Genomic DNA, 22,414 nt, shown 5'->3' on the forward strand with positions numbered 1-22,414 from the left:
CAGGACTTCTGTACAGTCACAACTCTACTATATATAGGTAGAAAGTGCTGCTACAGTGATATTACAGTCAATCCCCGTCTTCAAGAACAGTGTAAAGACACATTTCAGATGCGGAAGCTCCAGAAACACTGACCAATCAGAGCAGACTGGGCTTTTTCAGGAGGGGGGCTTAAAGAGACAGGCACGGAAAAGCAGCATTTCAGACAGAGGGTGAATACAGGTATATTCAGACAGACAGAATAATAGATATATGCAGGGCTTTTTGTAAACATGTCAGCCTGCCAGAAAATCATAATATTGGGTCATGGAACCATCACTGTGGTTTAGTCTGACCTTCAGATGTGGCTCATGTTTTTTTGAGTACATGCATATTAAAGTGTTAACCTGACAATTAGCATAATATGGGACCTTTAAACCACAAAAAACACATTTGGTAAATTTTTTAAATCCAGGATTATAACCCTGCGTGTAAATTTGCTGTATTTTTCCTCAAGCCACTTTGAGGAAACAATCAGGAGACCAAAAGCAGCAAAAACACTTTATTCCTGCCTATGTAGCTCCCCCCAATCTCTGACCTTAAGGACTTACAAAAACATTTTCAAAAACAACTTTGACATTATCTGACATTAAGTTGAAGATGGTATAAAGGTTAAATAGCAGGTTTATTTGATCAGATACTTGCATGACTGATTGTAGGAAGAATAACAATATACTGCCTGGAATATGCTTTATGCCAGGTTTGTTTCAAGATACAGTTTCTTGATGTTTTAATTTAGCACAGATTTTTTTTCCCATTTCCAAGTTGTCTCATCCACCCTCAAATGTGACCGACAGGTATTTCAGTAGTATTTATTAAAAAGAGAAAAACAGAGATTCATTCCTCTACAGTATAATTAAATACTAAAAATGCTGTGTAACCTCGGTAACATACCTGTATGTACAGAAGTTACCAGTTACGTCATGGAAATAGGCAAACCCAACACATACAGTATGTCAGCTTTGATCCAACCACAATCATTTGCATAATTCCGTTTCTTTTCCTTCCTTAAACGTCTAATAAAAATCAAGGCATCATCAACAGTTTCAGTTTGAGGGCATACATGTAGGAAACAGCTTGAGAGAACAGAAAATCTTTGGTATGCCTCAACTTCTAACTCATCCAGCTAGTGCTGACTGAGTCCGCCGTGTGGCTACAGAATCCAAGAGTCCTCGACATCCGAGTGTCCTTTACCAGTGGTTGGGACGAGAGGGGACTTGTGGAGGTCGCCTGTGTGAGGAGACCACGAGAACACTTTTATCATCACTCTCTGCTCTTATGTGGATCAGTAACGGTTGACAGACCCAGCGGAGAAGAAAACAGTAGGATTGCATACCTCTGTTTAGCACAAAATCAATGACTTTACAGTGAGTTACCATTGGCAACCATGGTTACCATGGCAACCCCGAGCTCCATCATACAGTAGGGTAGGAAGGAAGGGTGGTCATGCCATGCTGCAGACAGAAAAGTGAAACGTTCTCGTTCTGCACGGCTGTCTCCATTTGACTACCAAGTCAAAAGCTCATGACCAGGATTGAACTGTACGCCGAGAGTATCAAACATTGACAGGAAGTATATGCACTACATGTTTACTGTTACATGCATTGAAACAGCAGATCTAATGACAGAAATAGACAAAGAAAGGCTCCGAGGTGCATGAGAATCTGAGAAAAGACATTGAGCAAAGAATGTCAAACAGCGAGAACAAGCACCAGCCACCACACCTTTTTCTATTCCTTTATTCTTTATTCTCTATTTCAACATCTGAAAGAGAGGCCCTTTCTTTTGCATGTTTCATTTTTTTCATATGGCTTTCAAATGGGACAATAAGTAATTACAAAATGTTGCTCTTCTCAATTTCAACTGCAAACGCACACACACACGCACGCATGCAGGCACGCACGCAGGCACGCACGCAGGCACGCACGCACGCACGCACACACACACACACACAAAGACAGTGCTGCTGTGCTTTCTCCTCCTTCCTCCTCCTACTCCTCTGTCTCATTAGTCATGGGTCCAAAACAAAAACTATACTCCAGAACTATGAAAAAAATATTGAGCCATACAAATTCCATCGGTCAGTCTGATTTTAATAAGCTCATTTGAAGGCTTCCAAAATCTACCAACAATGAAGAGAAAAAAGACTTTATGGAAAAGCGCTGCTTCCTTAATGAGGTGCTTAGTGTGTTTTAATGACAAAACGTTAGGAAGTATACAACTCACAACATTACTTTTAAAAGAGTTTTCTTACCATTATATAAAAGTTGTGAATCATTTTAAAACTTTCATTTCAAATGAAAAAAGCAAAATTCAAGATGACTTGCTGGTTTATAACCCATAAGCCAATAAAATCATCAAATGTATCCCTTTCATAATAGTGAATCAGTTTTATCATATTCTTTGTTAAAAACCTACACCTACACATGAAATCAAAATAACATACTTAATGTTTCTGAAATGCACAGACTGAAACAGCATCAGATTACCAATTACAGTAGTACAACGTTGTAGTTATAGGAATATAAATGAAAAACAGATGACTCTCTGTTCTAGAGAAATATAAAAGTGTAAACAAAAGGAAAGGTGTTTTTATAGGTGTTTCTAGTCAAGCAGGGATGGCTCTGAAGGACGTATGACAGTGGGTCGGTTGGGGGCAGCTGGGGGTCTTCTGCTGCAGGAAGAGAGAGGTGGAGAGGTGGTTGGGGGAGGAGGAGGAGGGAGAGTTGAAACATGCAAGGCAAAAATATCATCAGATAGTCATGCACCAAATATTCCCAAAACACCAGAAGCCAGAACATACAGTACAACCCTTCACCAGCAGTCCCAGCCACTTCCACCATTTCCAAAGCCACAACAGACATCAGATTGTGTGTGTTTCTGTGTGTGTACGATTTTACCTGGGAATCCCGGGCGGCAGCGCAGGAGGCACGCGGGCCGGCCTGGAAGGGACAAGAGGGATAGAGTTGGGATCGCCTGCGTAGGCCGTTTGGCCCGGGGGTCGAGTTGGCACGGGCGGTGCCCCGAATGCTGGTGAGGGGTTGAGAGGGGGGGGAGGACCCGGGGTGGGACCCCTCGCTGCTGGGGGCCGGCTTGGAGGGGGTGCTGTTGCTGAGGCGGGGCGGGTTGCCGGCGGAGGGCTGAGACAGAGAGACAGGATACTATGAGTGAAGAGTCACATTTGAAAATGAAACGCCCCTAATTAAACCTTCTGTTCACTGAAGACTGTTAACATGAAAGTACAAGATCAGCGTGGATTATTAGTTAAGAATATAATATTTTACATAAACTGTTGATGTCATACGTTATGTATGTTCTGAGAACATTATTATAGTTCATAAAGAGGTTGTATGCATATTTTTGATTAGAGGATTTTCAAAAATGCTGATTATAATTAGGATCATATGAAGTAGATATTATTTCATTGGAGTTTGAGTACACATTATTTCATTTATGTGCATCAAGTGGCAAATAACAAGATAGAAGTCTTCTAGTATGTAATAATGAAGGTAAAAATCAACATTTCAGTGGCCTCTGGTGGCCAAACTATGTAATGGTGACAGTATTTCTTACTGTCTGCACTGACATCTCTTGGTACTCACACAGATACCCATATATCTGCAACAAGCTTTTGGCTGATATGTGCTTGTTCACGTTTGTTACCCTGGGTCCTTGGCGATCCAGTTGTCGTCTACTGGTGGAGGCACTGGGGTGGAAATAGTGGTGGTGCTGATGTCTCCTATGAGGACAAGGGCCTCCTTCAATGCATGATACATCCTCAGCATCTCATCTCTTCTCTGAGCCTGCTCCGGTGACTCCTCCATCAAACTGCCCTGGTCCCCGGCCGAGTACAAGTAGGCTAGGAGCTCAGAGTGGATGAAGTCCTTCGCCTGGACATGGGAGATGAAAAAAGGAAGTTAATACAGGTAGACAGCAAGAATATACATGAGACAGTGACCGGTGTTACTGATAAATGACTTATCAACTTATTTCTCATATCTCATGACTAGTTGAAAAAGAGACACGTACACTGTTGATCATGAGGTGCATGATGGTCTTGGGCATGAGGTCTCTGATGGACTTGTTGACGATGCCGATGTACGAGTCCACAAGGTTACGGATGGTCTCCACCTGCCGCTCCAGCTGTGGGTCCATGGACACAGTGTCGCTAGGGTTCATCGCATCTTCGCTCTCAGGCTGGAGGAGACCAAGACAAATATGGAGATATGAGGGATGGAGAAGCAGAGATGTTTCGTTTGTGTGAGAGCGATCCTGGAAATGTTTTTTCTCCCTCAGGTTGCTGCTACTACTAGTTTGAAGTCGTGTGTTATGTGATGTCACACACCTATAAGCACTAATTAGGATGCAAATGTGAATCTGAATCTGAGGACAGCTAGTTGTTTGTTTGGCAACTGTCAATCCCATCTGATCAATGCACACCCGCATAGTCCTAATGAAGCAGATTAGCTGAGAGTTTGAGTATAAAACTCTTTAAATCTAATAAATAATAACTAAAGAGTTTTTTTTTTAATCTTTTATTTGACTGCTTGCATATTTATTGTTGTAGAGAAATACTTAAAGGTCTCATATTATGCTAGTTTTCAGGTTCAAACTTGTATTTTTGGTTTCTACTAGAACATGTTTACAGGCATAAATGTTCAAAAAACACATTATTTTTCTCATGCTGTCTGTCTAAATATAGCTGTATTCACTCTCCGTCTGAAAGGCTCCGTTTTAGCCCCGGTCTCTTTAAGACCCCCTCCTGAAAAAGCCCAGTCTACTCTGATTGGTCAGTGTTTCCCGGGTCTTCCTAGTCTGAACTCTCCACTACTCTGCAACATCACTGCAGCCGGGGAATGACTGTATCAGCACTGTAGTAACACTTCCTACCTTTATATAGGATGTTATATCACAATAATAGTATAATACTAAAAATATAGTAATTATAGTTTAGTATAGTTGTGCGTCACAATCGTACAAAAGTATCTGAATACAGACTGTGTGCATTTCTCCGTGGATTGAGTGTTTTGATACTTTCACAGTATTCATGTAGCACCCTGACCTGCTTTATAATAAAAAAAGAAAATGTTACTTTTTATGATAAGGGACCTTTAAGATTTGAAGCAGTGTAGTCGTGGGCACAGCTCTTCGTTCTTGTCCACAGTCAAACAAATGCAGTTCAAGGCACAATAGTCATTCTTGGTTTTAGACTAAGAATTAGACTTCTATTTATTGATCCTTTGAGATGACTCCAGCAAGGAAATGAAGATTGCAGCCTTCTGTTCACAGCACAGCAGTATTTTTGCTCATGGAAAACAGATGTCGTTGGATACACTCTCTTTAGTAAATGTCCTGAATTTGTTAGTGTGAAAGTTAAACTGTGGATAGTTGTGGCCTGCATACTGGATCCCCCAGTGTGCTTTCCTGGACCAGCAGGGCAGTGAATTGCACACAATGTGGTTGTAGAACAGTGCATTGCTGTACCTGGTCTTTCTCTGGGTAAACACCAGCTCTGAGAAACGAAGCCTTCCAGCTATCTACATCCTCCTGAGTGTCACATGCCAACTCAATCTGACGCAGGTCTTTATACACATTCCTGTAAGACACACACACACACACACACACACACACACATAAACACACTTATAAATAAAACTTATAATTAACTTGAGTTTAGAACAGATATAACACCATAAACATGTTTGTGTTAGATGATCATAGAATCCACACCTCTGCTCAGTATTGAAGATGGCAAAGACATGTTTGCTGGACATGAAGCCCTTCTCCACATCTCTCAGCTTCAGGTTGTCGAGAGGCAGCATGTACTTCTTCTCTTTCTCCTGATAAAACACCCAGCGATATAATGACAAATATACAAGCAGCAAACTATAGCAAATACACCATCAAGTCACCAGAGCAGCTTCAAGTGATTTGGCACGTTTATGAAAATAACTCTAATTATTACTCATTATTTTACCACCAGATGCTGGAGCTTTTGTCTTTGAAAACATGACCACTTCCTCTCTATCCCGTAGAAACAGGATAAGATCCATTTTCATGCATTTACTGTCCCACGAGCAGCCTTACCTCCTCATCTTTGTACCAGGAAAGGGACTCAGCAGTCAGGACAAACCAGTAGTCCTTGGATCCTCCCTTCATGATACTGATGTTGATAGTGAGCCAGCCTCTGCGGATCACCTGCACAGAAGAGTCCAACAGCTGACTAAACTAAAAACCCAGCAAGAGGGGTAATATGTATCTACAGAAGGCAAACAGAATACTAAAAACAAAAATGGAAGATATGAGATAAAAAAATATGGACATATACAGAGAATTTGCATCACAATACAGCACGACAGCCATGCAAGTGCAACAGTAATTTAATATATATAAAAAAGAGAAGACTCAGATCAACCCATACAGCATGAATTGAAAATACACCACAGACTGCAATAAGAAGTCACCTTCTCAGTATCCATCTCTCTGTCAGACTGACGGACAAGGAGACAAAGGGAACAGACACGGAGAAATAATAAGCAGACATATGCGTAACCCTGATCTGGGCGGTGCAGCTATGAATGTATGATAGAGTTGGAGAGTCAGCCGTGCACCAATTTGTCTCAGTGGCAGACCGTGTTGCTGGATTAAAAGATTCCCTTGCAGCCGAAAAAGCCTTTTCTCCATAGACCTCTATTATAATCAGGGCTTTGAAGGCATAGAGGAGTGAAAGAGGAGGATTCTAAAAAAAGTATTTCGGACATCGAATCTACTTTTAAGTGGGTCTCTTTTATGCCTATGCACATATTTCATAATTAAATAAACTCAATGTCAATATACACCTGATTTGGAGAGAAGTCTGCACACTGACTCTAAATGGGAACAGTTTAATGAGGGCTGAAGCGGCCCCCCAGATCATCATTTTAAACTGCTGGCTGTCGCTTGCTTTGTGACCCGTGCAGTTTATTTGTTCACACCGCTGTGTTAGAATCAGAGACATGGATAACCAGATTGGCTACTTATATCTCACATAGGATCAAAACAATAGTGCTGCAGAAATTAGTCCTAAAAAATACATTTTTGCACTTCGTCTTGAAGTCAATGGGTTTTGGTTAGATGCCTGAAATAAGGTCTGTGGTTAACACAGGTCTGTAAAATACATCTGTAAATACCTCACACATGAATTTGGAAGGTTCAGACCTGATCAGATCAGAAATACTTTAATAATCCCAGGGGGAAATTATTTTTGTTACAAAACTCCAGATATACAAACAACAAGTATTATACAGACAATACAGAAAAAACTCAAATTTAAATTTACAGGAATGAATATTTACAGTAGGGAAATATATACAAGACCAAATTTTTTCTGTGGTTGAGTCTGAATTACAGAGAGTGTTGTACTTCAAACACATGAAATCAGTAGGAAGCTAGTGGTGGTGACTATGGCAAGCGATTTTACATGTGATAAACATTCTGGATATGTGTAGTGTCATTCTTACTCGTAAAATTGCCGTTGTACATATGCGTAATGACATTTTTATTAGTCAGAATGTTTTTTGGATAATCCAAATTACATTATGGATATCTGGAATGGTTTTTCATTTGGGATATCTGAAATTAAAATTATGACTTGTAACAATCTGAGTGTAGATATCTGAAATGGGAGTTTTTCCTAGTTAGGAATGACATTACAGATATCCAGAATGTTCATTCTAGATATCTAAAATGTAATTGCAGATATCTAGAATTATAAGGCATAAAAGGCAAAAGTGATGTCATTTGAACTAGCAAAAATGGCATTGTGGATATCTGAAATGTTCTTTTTGACCACAAAGAATTGAATAACGGATATCTGCAATACTGTACATATTCAGTCTAGTTATTAAATGTTAGAAAATCTTGCCATAGGGGACACTGTCATGTGACTCTATTGTAGTTGGTTTATACCGTAACTTTATTTTATTTATTTTTACTTCTGGAGAATGTTTGCCACAGTTTATTTCCTGCAATAATCCAAAATCCAAAGGAAAAATCCCATTTGTCTTTTGTCGATGGAACCAGAGCAAAGCTAACTTTGAAGCTGGTCTACAAAAACACATCCTCCCTGCAGTGCTCTATGCAGAATTAAATCAGCATGAAAAAAAAAAACTCATTTTGGCCTATATGCTGAGTGAGAAACTTGGACAATTGGAATGAATTGCTGCCATCTTGGTACACGGTATCTAGCTCTGACGCATCCAGTGTAACTCTTTCACTTCCCTCTTCTACATCGAGGAGCACAACTCTTTCTTTCTCGACATGGCCTGAATGACCGTTGAGTCCCCCACCCACCCAAAGAGGAAGTGACAAGTGGAGGTGCAGAGGGGGTTACAGTACTTACAAGAATCTCTCCCTGGGTCATAAAAAGGAGGAACAGAAGAGGAGAAAGAGGAAAGGGAAATAAAAGACGAGAGGGGCACAGACAAGAGTGTGTAAATGTGAAGCAACAGAGGGAAACAATGACAGGAGAGACTGGCTGAGACAACGACAGAGAGAACGAGAAATGGAAGTAACAGCAGAAACAGCAACAGCTATGAAGCTACAGATGTTTTCTATGGTGTTCAAATAGGTGTGTTACCTGATTGGGCATGACTCTCTTCTTGGTGGCATTAGCAGTGGTCCTTTGCTGGGCACTGCAGGAGAAAGATTCAATAACATTAACTCTGGTATAATATCCAAAGATGAAGGGATGGTCTAACAAAGGCATATTATATCGTTTAGATCATTCTGATATCACTATTACTCAGGGGGGGTCAGGGCTACAACTAATGGTTACTTTCATCATGTATTATTCTGCCCATTGTTTTCTTAGTTAGTTTGGTCTTAAGATTTCAGAAAATGGTGAAAAGTTCCCATCACAATTTCTTAAAGCCCAAGATGAGTGTCTTCAACTGACTTATTCTATCTCGTTTATAGGGTCGAAACCCAACACTCAATCTATTGAGTCTATTAACAAAACAAAAACTGTATGTGTAGTTTATAGTTAATTATATAGTTTATATATAATTTCATCATATGATGCATCACCTTCATGTTTTTCTGTGCCCAAAGTCACAGATGTAGAAAAGTTGTAACACAAAATAATCTAATTGTCGAAGTGATTTCATGGTGTCGTTATAAAAATTGTTCTTCTAGTGTAATGAGTACAAACGCCTAAAAGTTTAGTGTTTCATGTGTAGGTCCATATTTTTGAGAAGAGCTGCTCACATAAGCCAGTGGGGAAATGTAGAGGTACAGTGCTTCTACAAATTTTTGGCCTTTCAGTCATGTTGATTTTGCAGTTTTGAAATAGAAATGGTGATGGTAATATTTATTGGCCCAACTGGCTTATTATGTGCCCACAGATAAGTAACAAAACATTCGGTCTGAATAAAATTATTGCTTAGCTTCCTGCCTGTCATCTGTCGCTCCGCTTCACTTGCGCTGCTCACGCTGCTCACGCTGCGTTCCAGTGCCTTTCAAAGTGGAACCTCCTACTAGAGAATTTGAGGTAGGTCGATCTCCCCCAAATTCGCTAGTAGGAGGTTCCACTTTGAAAGGCATTACAATGCACTTTGCCTAGTTGAAGGTCCGAAACTTTGGACTTTGCACTGGAACACAGAATTTCTCTCTCCCCGCACATGTCGGGGTGGAGGGAGCGTCAGAGGTCAGGCAGGGGGAGAGGGTGGGACTTTGGAGGGAAGCGCTGTGAGACATGCCGGAAAGGTAAGAATTCTACTGTTCATTTTCATCCTCATCTTCATGTTCTGTCGCCTAATCGACTTATTGTCTCAGACCTAGAACTTCTCAAGAGCAATCTCCGTCTCTTAGCCCTAATGAAGCTCATGAATAAGTATCTTACTTGGCAAATCCAATGAAGTCCTCATGATTAGTGTTGATGTAGGAGAGTTCAATGTCAATCAACAGCAGCACCTGAGAGGCAAAACATTACACACAGCACACAATGAAGTGAGAGTCTACAAAGGTACAGGTGGGGTACATCTGTCTCACACAAACACACACACACACACCTGGTCTTTGGTCTTGCTGTCTCTCTCTCTGACGTAGGTGGTGACGATTCTCTCTGTCTCTTCTCTCAGTCGAGGGTATGATCCCAGCTGTAGACGCGCATACAGAAAACACAAGCACTGCTGCAGGCACCGTGATTACAGGACACACAAGCACACACCTGTGTGTGCTTACACAACAACTGCGAACACTGTGTACCCACATAAGCAGCCAAACCAAACCACTGACAGCAAATATAACATTATAAACACAAAATACGCAGCAGGACATTTGACACGTAAAGACCGAGGAGGCATGCGCTAATGAGCTCTATATCAGCTTGAGATTTCGTGTCAGCTAGAGATGTTGTGATAGCAAGTGTTAGGAAACAGTGAGCATGATGTCATCTCAAGCTGATAGCGAGTCTCAATAAATCAGGGAGGAAGTAAGAAAAAAAAAAGATCAGGTTAAAGTCGAGAATGAGATGGAGATTGGACAGGGTCTGGTGGGGGGTGCATTATTGATGTTAGCGGTGTATAAGTCATACATATCTCCTTTGTGAAAGACAAGGTGGAAAACGGCCACAGGTTTGCTAATTCTAAGCAGACAAATTTCTTAGTGTGAAAGCGGGGATCTGATTTGATAGGTGAGGCAGGGTGAGGGGTTGTGGATCACCAATCACAGTGCTGATGGGGTAAGAGAGGTGGTAAGGGTCCGGGATCAGAATGGAAAAATGCTCTTTTAGATTCATAATTAAAGAGGGAACCGCAGGGTAAGATGCTGAGGGAAGCCTTCAAGCAGTGATTAGGGGGGACAATAAACAATAACAGACAGACAACTTAGATGATTACATTTTTGTTGACTCCCTTTTTCTTACTTTGCTCTCTATCACTCATTGCTTGCACTCTCTTTTTGTATTCATCACTTTTAAATCTGCCCCACCACTGTTCCTGTTTACCTTTTCAGTGCACTTCCTGATCAGGGCCGCAAGCTCGGTAACGACGAGGTCGACACATTTCAGACAGGGGTCTTTCAGCTTAATGATCTGCTTTTTCACTATGGCCTCAAACGCCAAGTCAGGGGTGAACAGGCCTGTCCTGTGGTAAGGCATCATGGGAGTTGGAGGTTTAATGTCAGGTGAAGGGAGGAGGCAGTGTAGCATGGGTCATGATGAGGGAAAAGGGTAGCAGAAAAATGAAAGCCCCAAAGTTGGATAGAATAGTTTTGGGGGGGAAAAAGTAAAAGAATGATGAAAAATTGAGGAATATGAGAAAAAAAACAACAGGTATTTAGTTAGAGTTTACTTCATGTACAGAACAGAAACAAGCTGCAGGTTCTCAAAATTGTTCATTGCAATTTCAGCATCCATCTTATAACTTTTTAGCCCAGACAATGAATCCTAATCACTTTGGTATTCCCTAAAATTCCCTCTGGTCAAAATTTCCACTTGTCCAATATTGACCAATAGTATAGTTTAATACTATCAGATGTTAGCATGATAAAATGCTAAATTAAGATGGTAAACATGAACATATACTTGCTCAACATAACACATGTTAGCATTTAGCTCAAACCAACACTGTGCTGAAGTACAGCCTTACAGAACAGCTAGAATGGCAGTAGTCTTGAAGGTCCTATATCGTAAAACGTGAGATTATCATGTCTTTTTTTATTATAAAGCAGGTCAATAAGTACCAAAACTCTCAGTCCACAGAGAAATGCACACAGCCCATATTCAGAAACTGTGTCTTTAAATGAGCCGTTAGGACTTCTGTACGGTTGCGATGTCACAACTATACTATATAGGTATGAGTTCTACTTATTATATATATGTATAAAATCAGTGCTGTGACAGTCACTCCCCAGCTGCAATAACGGTGCAGAGACGCCGAAAGTGCAGATGTGGAAGACCTGGAAGAGTGACCACAGGTATATTCTCAAGTATGACAGTATGAGAAACTAAACCTGCAGCTTGTTTTGTGATGAAACTGTACAGGAACGCATACCAGCCCGTCTGTTTCTAACCACACAGCCTCTCAGAGACACCACTCTAGTGCACTGCAGTACAGCCAGGACATTCAGATATATCCACTGATGTTCATGCAAGTGGATTTCAAAGCAGAACTGTAAAAACTGAGCACTCCCTTCGAATTAATCCACTGGATTTTTCAATTCAAGATGTCAAAATGATGTCCAAAAGCACATAGCAAAAAAAAAGACCAAAACTGCTGCTTTATAAAAGAGTTTGGCACCAAAAGGGCTTCTGGCAGCTCTAAAGCTGTATGGTCTCTGTGGTGTGTTATGTACGAGTGTGGCAGCCGGGCAGGAGACCATGCAGTGATACCTTATTAGTGCACTGTCTGACTGTGTTGATGAGCTCCTGGATGACCAGGTCGATGCATTTCAGACAAGGCTCTTTCAGCTTAATGATCTGCTTTTTCACTATGGCCTCAAACGCCAAGTCTGGGGTGAACAGGCCTGTCCTGAGGGACATACAGACAAGACAGACATGGAGACGTGGAGCAGGAGGGGGGTATGTTGTAGAAAGTCACACAGGAAGAGTGTGAGACAGGCACACGGATGGAGCAAGACATGAGCAGACACGCACTGAGGAGGACCAAATGTGGAGTAGTGGAAGAAAAACTGGAACAAGTAGAGTGGAAGACAACCATGAGGCTTACAAGCAGCCAAGGAGACTAACTAAAAACTGCTCTCAAATACAAAAAAAAGACGGACAGACAGCACAATTAATGGACACAAAACAAGACAGACATTGATGCTTGAAGACAGAGAAGAGTGTAGGTCTTTTCATAGCTGAATGGACACAGACAAACAGGGAAAAGGCTGACAGAGAAGCCTTGCCTGACTCCGTGGATGTTCTTGATGGCATAACTGATCTCTTTCCTCAGCTCCTTCTCATCAAACTCCATCTAAGACACAGGGCAAAAACATTTTTATATCATAGTGTACAATATTACTAACAGACGGACAGACAAACAAACAAAGAACAAACACAACAACAACAACAAATGAAGCCAGACAGGAGGAATAGTCTGTGGGTTTGTGTGCCCTTTCATAGAGTTGGATTTATGAGAGACCTTAGGGAATGTAGTAACAGTATGACACCAGCATTTATAATATTATCAGTAGTGTAAATACAAAACCGTCACAGTACACATCATTGACTTAACTTTGGTTGCTTGAGCCACTTGTTAACCCTTAAGGTAACGACACAAATATGCAAAATACTTGCCTGGCATCAAAGCTATTCATGCCGGCAGCAATGCAAACTTGAGACACTTAAAAAAAGGTTCAAAATTTGTCTAGGCAGAGGACCAACTACTGAGATACTAACCAAGAGCAGCATCTGTCTATCTGAATCCTGAGCTACTGTTAGATACTTTATTGAGTTTTCTTTTAGCGAAATGCTCCAAGTTAAATTTGAGTTCCCTCCCTGGTGAACAGTTAGCTATGTAATTTGTGTGTCTAGGGATTTAATTGTGAAATGTAAATGTAAAACGGAAGGAGTGGTTCAGTTTTTTGCTGCTTTTGTCAAGGTTAAAGTTTGCTGTCTTGGTAGCGAACTACAGGGCCTCCATGTTGTTGCTTAATAATCCAACACGACGTCATGGTTGATGTCTTTATCATGGTGCGAAAAGCTCAGAACAATCGACCTTGATCCTAAAAAAATGACGGCGCTTTTTCACCACTTAATATTCACCGTTATGTAGTGTTATGTGAACAGAAAAAAACATATCAACATGCAAATTAATTGCACAAAAGTGCGCCCCCAGTGTGTAAAGGCTAGAAATAAACATCCTTTGACACAGTTGGGGTTGTCTGTCAACAGGAAAATAAAAGAGCGATTCCTTGCCAGTTAAATGTCAAATAAGTATAACTCATTAATCTTAAAAAAATATATATTAAAGAAACACTTGTCACCTTAACCAGCTCGAAGGGAAAGCGCTCATGGAAGATGCGGTTGATCTTTGCTCCGCCTGACAAGTTGGAGGTGTCCACCTGATCCCCAGATCCCTCAATGCACTTCTCAAAGTCCACGCCAAACTGCTGCACCATCCTACAGATAGCACATAGTTTACATGAAATGTCCTAAATTGTGGAAAACATGTATCTGTGTATCGGCTTATGTGTATATACTGACTGGAGCAAGGCCTTGGTCTTGCGTGTGGGGTCATCAGGACGGAAGTTCTTGTACTCCTCCACCTCTTTCTCCAGTGATAACAGCTGGCTTTGCAGCTTACTGCGTAACCCTGGCAACGTGTCGCGGATATGGTTGGTAAGTTGCTGCAGAGACACAAAAATTATTTATTTTTACCAAAGTTATGCAACATGTTACCTCATTTTTATTAAAACGCATTATGAATAAAACATGTCAGAAATAATATTTTCAGCCCTGGACATTAGTTACCAAATTAATCTTCAACAATTTGTCGCCCTGTGAGCTTTACCACATACAAGGGATGAAAAGGACCTACAGTGTTATCTGTATGTGTATTTATATGTGATCAGGTGTGCGTCTTACCTGATTGAGGGTCTTCTGCAGGTGCGGTGTTCCCATACGTTCTGCAATGTGTCTGTACCCAGGGTGGGATAGGAAGAACTTCCTCTCAGCAGCCAGAGCTGCACGAATGTCTTTTTTTCCATCGATGTCCTTTTGACTGCGGTTCACCACGCCGATGTAACCTAAAAAAGAATACAGAGCAGACAAAGGAGGTTTTTATGGCCAAACAGTGGACCGCTAACCCAAAACCACATATCTCTCACTTGCTGGAGACCAAACTGTAGTTAAAAGAAAAGTCTTGAAAGTAGAGAAGAAGTGTCTACTGATCTTTTTGGGTTGTAGACCAAAGACCATCATTGACTGAATAGGATTTGCAACTAAATATTAAATTATGATGACTTCCAAAATTTGAGAACTCTGTATAAGAAGAACTGTTCATCCGATGTGGATTAAACATGTCAGTCAGTTTTACATCATAGTAATAGCTGTATTTCAAAGCCAGTGTGTAGCATTAGAGAGTCAACACCAAGAACCATATCTATAAATATATCGTAAAAAAAAAAAGAAAAAAAAAAGACGTCTCGCCAACTACATCCGAATGATATCGTTGGGATTACTTTCAGAGCGAGTTGACATGTGCTAGAAACACTGATAGCCAAGCAAAATCTATGAGTTTCTCCTCAAGGTCATCTGCCATGTTGAACATGTAATGCTCAACATGGCAGATGACCTTGAGGAGAAACTCATCATTAGGGTTAAAAAATACCCACCTCTGTTTGATAAAGCAAACTGTGTTTATAAAGACGCAATCAAGAATAAGGACATCTGGGATGCAATCGGACTCACTCTTGAAATCAGTGTGTTTATGATATTGATGACATAAATCTATTATTAATGGAGCTGTCCAATGTGGGGCTTGGACACAGCTGAAGCGTGCAGTGGATTCAAATAAAGCATTTAAAATGTGTGTGTGTGTGTGTGTGTGTGTGTGTGTGTGTGTGTGTGTGTGTGTGTGTGTGTGTGTGTGTAGTCTCACCTCTGCGGAGCGGCAGTAGTTTGTTTTCCAGGATGTCTCGTGCATCCGTCCCCTCATCCATCAGGTCCAGCTTGGTGATCACACCAATGGTCCGTAGACCTAAAGACAAAGGTGTCATCGCTAATTGTATTAAATACTGATGTTGTAATATTCACATATGAAACAGAGATTTTAGGATTTACACAGATCTTTTGAGGATATTATTTAGACCGTTATATTCTAATAACCCACAATGAAACAGTGTGGTAGCAGTATTTTAAAGTCTATCACAAACTGCTTAAGAGATATAAACAAGACCTCTCTACATCTTCAGCCATGCTAGCAGCTCTGTGACACTGCACTTAGTCATAGCAGTGCTCTGAGCTAACTGCTAACGTCAGCATGCTAACATGCCCTCAATGACAATGTAACATGCTGATATTAAGCAGATATTAACCAATCTTGTTTACCAACTTGTTTCAGGGTGTTAGCATGCTAACATTTGCTTAACATTATCTTACTATTAGCACTAAACACAATGTACAGGTGAAACTGATTGGGAAGGCCATTAGTTTTGCAGATAGTTGGTCATAAGCCAAAGTAATCCAAGACAAGTTATTATTTTGTTATTAATCTGATGATGGCATTAGAAGTTAATGTGCTAAAGCTGTAGTTATCATTCATTCTACAGTTACAAGCTTGTACCTCTAATAACATTTGCTGGAATTCAACTCACTTGAATGAAAGAAGGCCAAAGGTGCGGGTGATTTCATTTATTTATATCTCCACTAATTTTATACAATATATCGCTGCTGCCAGGAATTCTTTTATTAATGTCACTTTTAATTATTCTCTTGCACTGAGGCAAAGATTAATAGAAAGAGGAAGAGTTATATTGGCTGCAAGATACAGTAATAAGCTTTGTACCAAATTAGAGCCAAAAAAATGGTACCATATATCCAGAGAAAGGTTTGCAAAAGAAAAAGACACGACATTTTAACACGATCCTACACACACACACACACACACACACACACACACACACACACATACACGCTTTTCAAGGTCTCACAAGGTCCCCTTACCCTGAGGGTCCACCTCCTTGGAAATCTTGAGTGCGTCCGAGTTGGCCAGGTCAGTGTTGGCCGGGGTGACGGCCAGGATCAGACAGCTCTCCTTGGTGATGAACTGCATCAGCATGTCCCTGATCTGGTGCTCGATGTCGTGAGGCTGGTCTCCCACGGCCACTTTGGTCATCCCCGGCAGGTCGATCAGGGTCAGGTTCAGCACTGAGAGATGTTGAAGGGGTAGAAGGAGGGAATTGATCAATCAGAGGTTGAAGAGTTTGTCTGTCTGTGTGTGTGTGTGTGTGTGTGTGTGTGTGTGTGTGTGAGTTACCATTAGGGGAGTAGACACGGAGGTTGATGGGGATGGAGGAGATGCCCTTGTTGGATCCAGTGATCCGGTCAGTCTCTGCTTCAATCTCCAGACGGACCTCGTCAAAGTCCACAAATTTACGTCCTTTACAGTGCAGGAACTCTGCATACTCTACATGGAGAAAATGAGCAATTTAGACAGGAGAGAGGGTGATCGATTGACAGGAGATGAATATAGAAACAAATGTGACATTTTTGAGCAAACTTGTGTGAAACCCGTTGATGTGTACATTTAGATGGATATACGTAGTAAAGTAAAGTATATGAAGTGATTGTTAACTGGGAGCCTTCAGGCCAAACCCAGTACAGCCTGCCAAAGCTTCCCATCCGACCGGCAGAATATTATCTTTTGGTACCAACATTGTCCGAACCACGCTCCAAAGTTAGGCTATATTTTGGCATGGGAACAACTGGCCTCGCCACTTTTAAAGGGGTCCCTTGACCTCAGAATATCTGAATGCAACGTGTATGCATGTTTTTTTATGCAGTATAAATTATTGTTATTTTTGCCTATTTTTAAATGGTGTATTTGGATTTCCCATGTTTTTAGGAGTCTGTTCACGGTGATATAGGTAAATAATATATCCTTAATTTTGTAAGAACATAAAATATTAAACAATAATAAGCTAATTAGGCCTAAATAAATACAAATATATGAAAGTGTGGCCCTCACAATGTCTGCTTAGAAAAGTTCTGGTCCTTAAACAAATGTAATTGGTGACCCCTGGTCCATAAGACGCTCATCACATGTATTCAACTTTGCACATGGAATTTGATGATTCTTTTTTTGCTACTACATCAGAATCCATGTCTTGAAAAGCCTGGATTTAAGAGCACAAACTCTTTCCCGTCTGTTACAACTTGCCTGCTTTATTGTTAACCAGCTGGAGGATGAGAGGACGACGAGTGACGATGCCAGATCCTCTGGGCAAGAAGTCCCTAAAAAGAGACAGAGAGATAAAGTTTAATACACGCAGACAACTTAGGGACAAGGCTATTGAAAGTCCAACACCTCCTCAGACCTAAACGACAGGCTCGGCCGCTTGCCAATGACTCCCAAGATGGCAGATATGGCCTGTGTAACGTTGTGAAACAGTCGCCGTTATTAACACATAATTAACGCTGTGAAATAGAGCTACTTAGCTACGTTGGGGCAACAAAACTACTTGGTTGTATGGTTAGGAAAAGACCATGGTTTCAAATGAGTAATTTTGTATTTTTCAGTCTCCTGGGTGAAAGTCTTGTGTTTGTTTGATGCATCCTCCACCTCTACCTCTATGGGGTCTATGGCGTTCCTTATACCATGTCACCTGACTTTCTCCTTTGACTCCCCCCATAATTATTACAGCTATTAGAGGTCGGCGCCTTAAAACAAACATGAATATGGGTCGTAATAAGCCGCTTTCACAATCAACCAGTATGGCCTTTTTTGCTGTCACAACATGTCATTTCAAAGGTTAAAATAAGAACAAGGTAAATCAAGTTAATTTTTATAGAATTATTCAGCTACATGATGTTGTTTCTCAGTCAATAAATATAAAGTGTGTGTGGGGGGGGGGGCATTACGCATTTCGTCTTTAAACATTCTCATGTTAAAAGACTGAATATATGTCAGTTGCTATCAAAATAAGAGCACAAGCGCTAAAGTTGATCCACAGTGAGTATGCGTGTACATGTGTGCATTATTGATGCAAGGCAAAGACTGACTTACAACCCTTTCCATCATAAATAGTGCAAAGAGAAAGAAACAACCCCCCCCTCATAACACACAGATTCATCATAATGGAAACTCCTGTTCAATAGAACTGTGATCATTTCCAGGTCACTGAGTACACATCTCTCCAGGCTATGAGAATATGTCTGTCCGTCTGTCCTTCTGTCTGTGTGTTTGCCAGGTCAGCAGCAAAGACTGAGTCGAGTTTCAGCGTGAGGTAAGCACGCCACACACACACACACACACACACACAAACACACACACACACACACACACACACACACAAACACACACACACACACACACACACAGACACACACACACACACCAACACACACTTAAACACATACACACACACCCTGTGCCTGTTGTCCACTGCTGACAGAGCAGTCAGGATGTTACACAACAGTGATTCCCATCCTCTTTCCTCATCTCTTCCTGTCACTTATGACAGCATAACATGAATAACATGATTGCCAACAAGACAGTTAATTCAATAAACCAGGGGTTTTCAAAGTTTCAAAATGTGTGTGTGTGTGTGTGTGTGGAGGGGGGGGCTCCAATGAATGAAAGTTATTACAGTTATCACATTAGTTTTCAAACGATGATCACAAAGAATCTCCATTTTTCACACCAAAAAGTTAAAATCAGTTGAATTGATTAATTGATTGACAGAAAATGAATCTGCAACAATGCTGAGTATTGATAAATTGCTTTAGACTAAAATGCCAAATATGTTCTGGTTTCAGCTTCTTTGCAGTGAGGATTTGGTGCTTTTCTCTGAAATGTTTGATCGCATACTGAAAAACCTTTAATTTTTGAACACTGGCTGGACAAAACAAGACATATGAAGTTGAAGACTAACTGGGGGATCCAGTTAGTCCAGCGTGGAGATATAATCTCTCCGCCTAGTCCTGGGTCTACCAGGATCTAATCTAACCAAGCCTTCAGGTGCAATTTGGGGTTCAGTATCTTGATCAAGGACACGTATTCCCGATTAGTAGATGACCCGCTCTACCTCTTGAGCCACAGCCGCACAGCGGCAGTGACTGCTTGCCATCCATTATCACAGCTTACATATGAGCACAAAAGAGTGATTTTCCCCTCAGAACAGGTAAGATTGATATTCTTAAATAATTGTTGGAGGCCTGAAGAGGTAAAACCAAGCGCTAACCCTCTGGGTCTAAAAAATTAAGCCAACACATAGGTGCCAAAAACTGTGCTTCCTCGAATGGCCACTTGAGGCTGGCTCCAAATTCGAGTCAATTCCTACAGACTGGGAAAATATACTTAAATGTTGGAACACCAATTCGAAAGTCCGCAAGAAATTTGGTACATGACTTTCCGAGTTAATATTTTATTATGAAATATGGCGGGAAAAAGTGAATGTTGAGTTGATGTTAATAAACTTTTGAGTAATATGTTTATTGCATATCATTTTTTTTGCTCATATGTAATCTGTAACACGGTATGCAATTGTAACATAACCATAAAGTTATTTATTGATTATTAGCATTAACACTGCTAACAGGTCAGGTAAAGGAATATTTTTAGTGGTTTTAGGGAATGTTCAAAAATACAATACATCTTTGTAGTGTCCATGTAATTTTCACATTACAACTTAACGCTCCTGAACTCACTGAAGTTGGAAGAATGACTCCCCAATTCGGGAAATGGGACCATCCAAGGAGCATGTGAAAGTGTCATAAAGCGACGTCAGGCACTACCAAGATGGCATTGAGCTTAATTTTGGCTCTTCAGGGACCTATGTCCATATTTTGTACAGTTGGTTAAATATTTATTGACTGCTTTTATCTCTAATTATTTATCTTGTGACCCCCCTCAGATCAATCATCTGACTAGAGGGGTCACTATCCCCATGTTGGGAACCACTGATATTTATGTTCAAGGGGCAAACGATAAATAGATTGGTAAATAATTGTAAAAAAAACTGTTAGTTGCTGCACTGACTGACTAAAACCCTACTACAGCTGATTAAAAATGAATAAATAAACTTATCTCACGAGCCAGCGTCACACTTCTGCGTGTCAGTAGCCTAATTAACAAACACCAAAACAGCTAACTAGCCTTCTGTGGGTATCTGGTACCCAGTGTGTCATATACACATGACAGTGCAGCTGGTGACATCACTGATGACCCCAGCACAAAGTCATCAATGCCCCTACTGTCTCCCACAGCCACTGCTTGGGACTCGGAGACAAAAGCCAACAGGAAAAAAAGGAGACGTAGCCGGCTAATCAACATTCCCTATCTCCTGGAAAACAAGTGATATCATTCTGACATGTAGAAGAGGAAAGGGCTCCATTCACTTGGAGATAAAAAACCCAAAGCTTCGTAAGATTAAGCATCTACGGCAGCAACACTGCATGTCTTCTTTCCCTTCTCTTTCCTCAGGAATACATTTCACCCCAAGACTTGTGTTACTATGTTTTTGCTGCAGTGTTTTTCTCTACGCTGTTACAGACTAAGCAGTCATCTTAACATTTGGCATTAATGCAACAGTTGGTTTGTTGCTGTTTTGTCATCAAAGGAGGTCCATTCAAAGGGTTACACTCATTCATCAGCCTCACAAAGACATTCAGCAGTGAAGGCATGGTGGGAACACACACTAAAGGCATTTTCATTTGTAAGAGCCAATACTTCATCTATATGTGACAATGACCTCACCTAAACGTGCCAACAATCTTTTTTGTACCTCACCCTTGAAAGTAAAACATTGACCTGACCTATGTAACGCGAGGCCTATAAAGATGTATTTACAGCCCCTGTGCAAGCAGTCTCAAGAAAAAACAACCTATGTAAATGTTTGACAGAATGGGACTAATATGGAGCAGCGCAGTGCCAATATCCTGCCAAGGAAGTTACTTGTTTATTCAAAATGCGGAGCTCTAGACTAAAATATCCCTTTACTACGCCCTTTAAAGCCAAATTCTCCTCAGTTTTCGTCTCCCAATCAACAGCTGTTTTGTCTATGCGTAAAATGTGTAATAACTGATCGTGAATAGCTCGGCTCCAAAATGGAAAAGAATCCGTTGGGAGAAAAAAAACAACGTTAGAGACTGGGAGGCACCGACAGAGCGCGTAACCAAGTGCTTAGTTGGCGACTTTTACGCAAAAGCTCGGCGTAGTTTTCCTAAAAAGAGCAGCAAAAGTCACAATATACAGTCCTAAAAGTGAAAGAAACAACAATCCAAGACTACATATAAACGTTAGGCTACAACCTCCCGACGAAATTCTCCAACACGGAGCTCTTCCCTGCGCTCTGGCCGCCGACCACCGCTATCTGCGGCAGGTCCAAGTTGCACGTCTGGCCGATGGAGCTGAAGGCGTCCTGGAGTTTGTTGATGAGGGGAATTAGGTCTTCCATCCCCCGGTTTCCCATAGCGGCACCTCGGTCAGCCCGGTGGGCTCTTCTCCTGCTCTGCTCCCCCGGTCAAATAAGATCCAGAGAGGGTCGCTCTCCCAGCAAACTAAAAGTTCCCAGACGGCACTGCAGCCTGTCACAGTCTCTGCGAGTTTATTTCATCAAAACACAAAACGGTTTAGAGTCAAGAGTCCCGACTGCGGTCAGAGTATAGGGGGAGATTATTAGCTGGATTATTGCATGACAGAAGTAGCCACATCAAACCGAAAACTTCTGTCA

General features: G+C 41.1%; 1 protein-coding gene across 4 annotated transcripts; it reads right to left on the reverse strand.

The window, feature by feature from the left end:
• Nucleotides 1–1,212: 1,212 nt before the first annotated feature.
• Nucleotides 1,213–22,414, reverse strand: LOC310957654 (dynamin-2-like). Of its 4 annotated transcripts, none has more exons than XM_083928326.1 (20): nt 21,993–22,414; nt 17,902–17,975; nt 16,999–17,148; nt 16,686–16,889; nt 15,622–15,720; nt 14,607–14,767; nt 14,226–14,368; nt 14,006–14,141; nt 12,926–12,993; nt 12,408–12,546; nt 10,087–10,173; nt 9,918–9,988; nt 8,655–8,709; nt 6,125–6,235; nt 5,768–5,877; nt 5,522–5,633; nt 4,067–4,234; nt 3,701–3,927; nt 2,938–3,177; nt 1,213–1,267 (listed from the first exon to the last, which is right to left on the reverse strand). In XM_083928326.1, the coding sequence occupies exons 1-20, from the start codon at nt 22,151–22,153 to the stop codon at nt 1,228–1,230; spliced, it is 2,556 nt and encodes an 851-aa protein (XP_083784452.1). In that variant the 5' UTR covers nt 22,154–22,414; the 3' UTR covers nt 1,213–1,227. The 4 variants fall into 4 exon arrangements, with proteins under 4 accessions (XP_083784452.1, XP_083784453.1, XP_083784451.1 ...); XM_083928327.1 differs by lacking the exons at nt 1,213–1,267; nt 12,408–12,546 and adding exons at nt 1,819–2,708; nt 11,022–11,160; XM_083928325.1 differs by lacking the exon at nt 1,213–1,267 and adding an exon at nt 1,819–2,708.

Source organism: Echiichthys vipera, assembly GCF_963691815.1.
Source record: "Echiichthys vipera genome assembly, chromosome: 2".
NCBI classification, from domain to species: Eukaryota; Metazoa; Chordata; class Actinopteri; order Perciformes; family Trachinidae; genus Echiichthys; species Echiichthys vipera.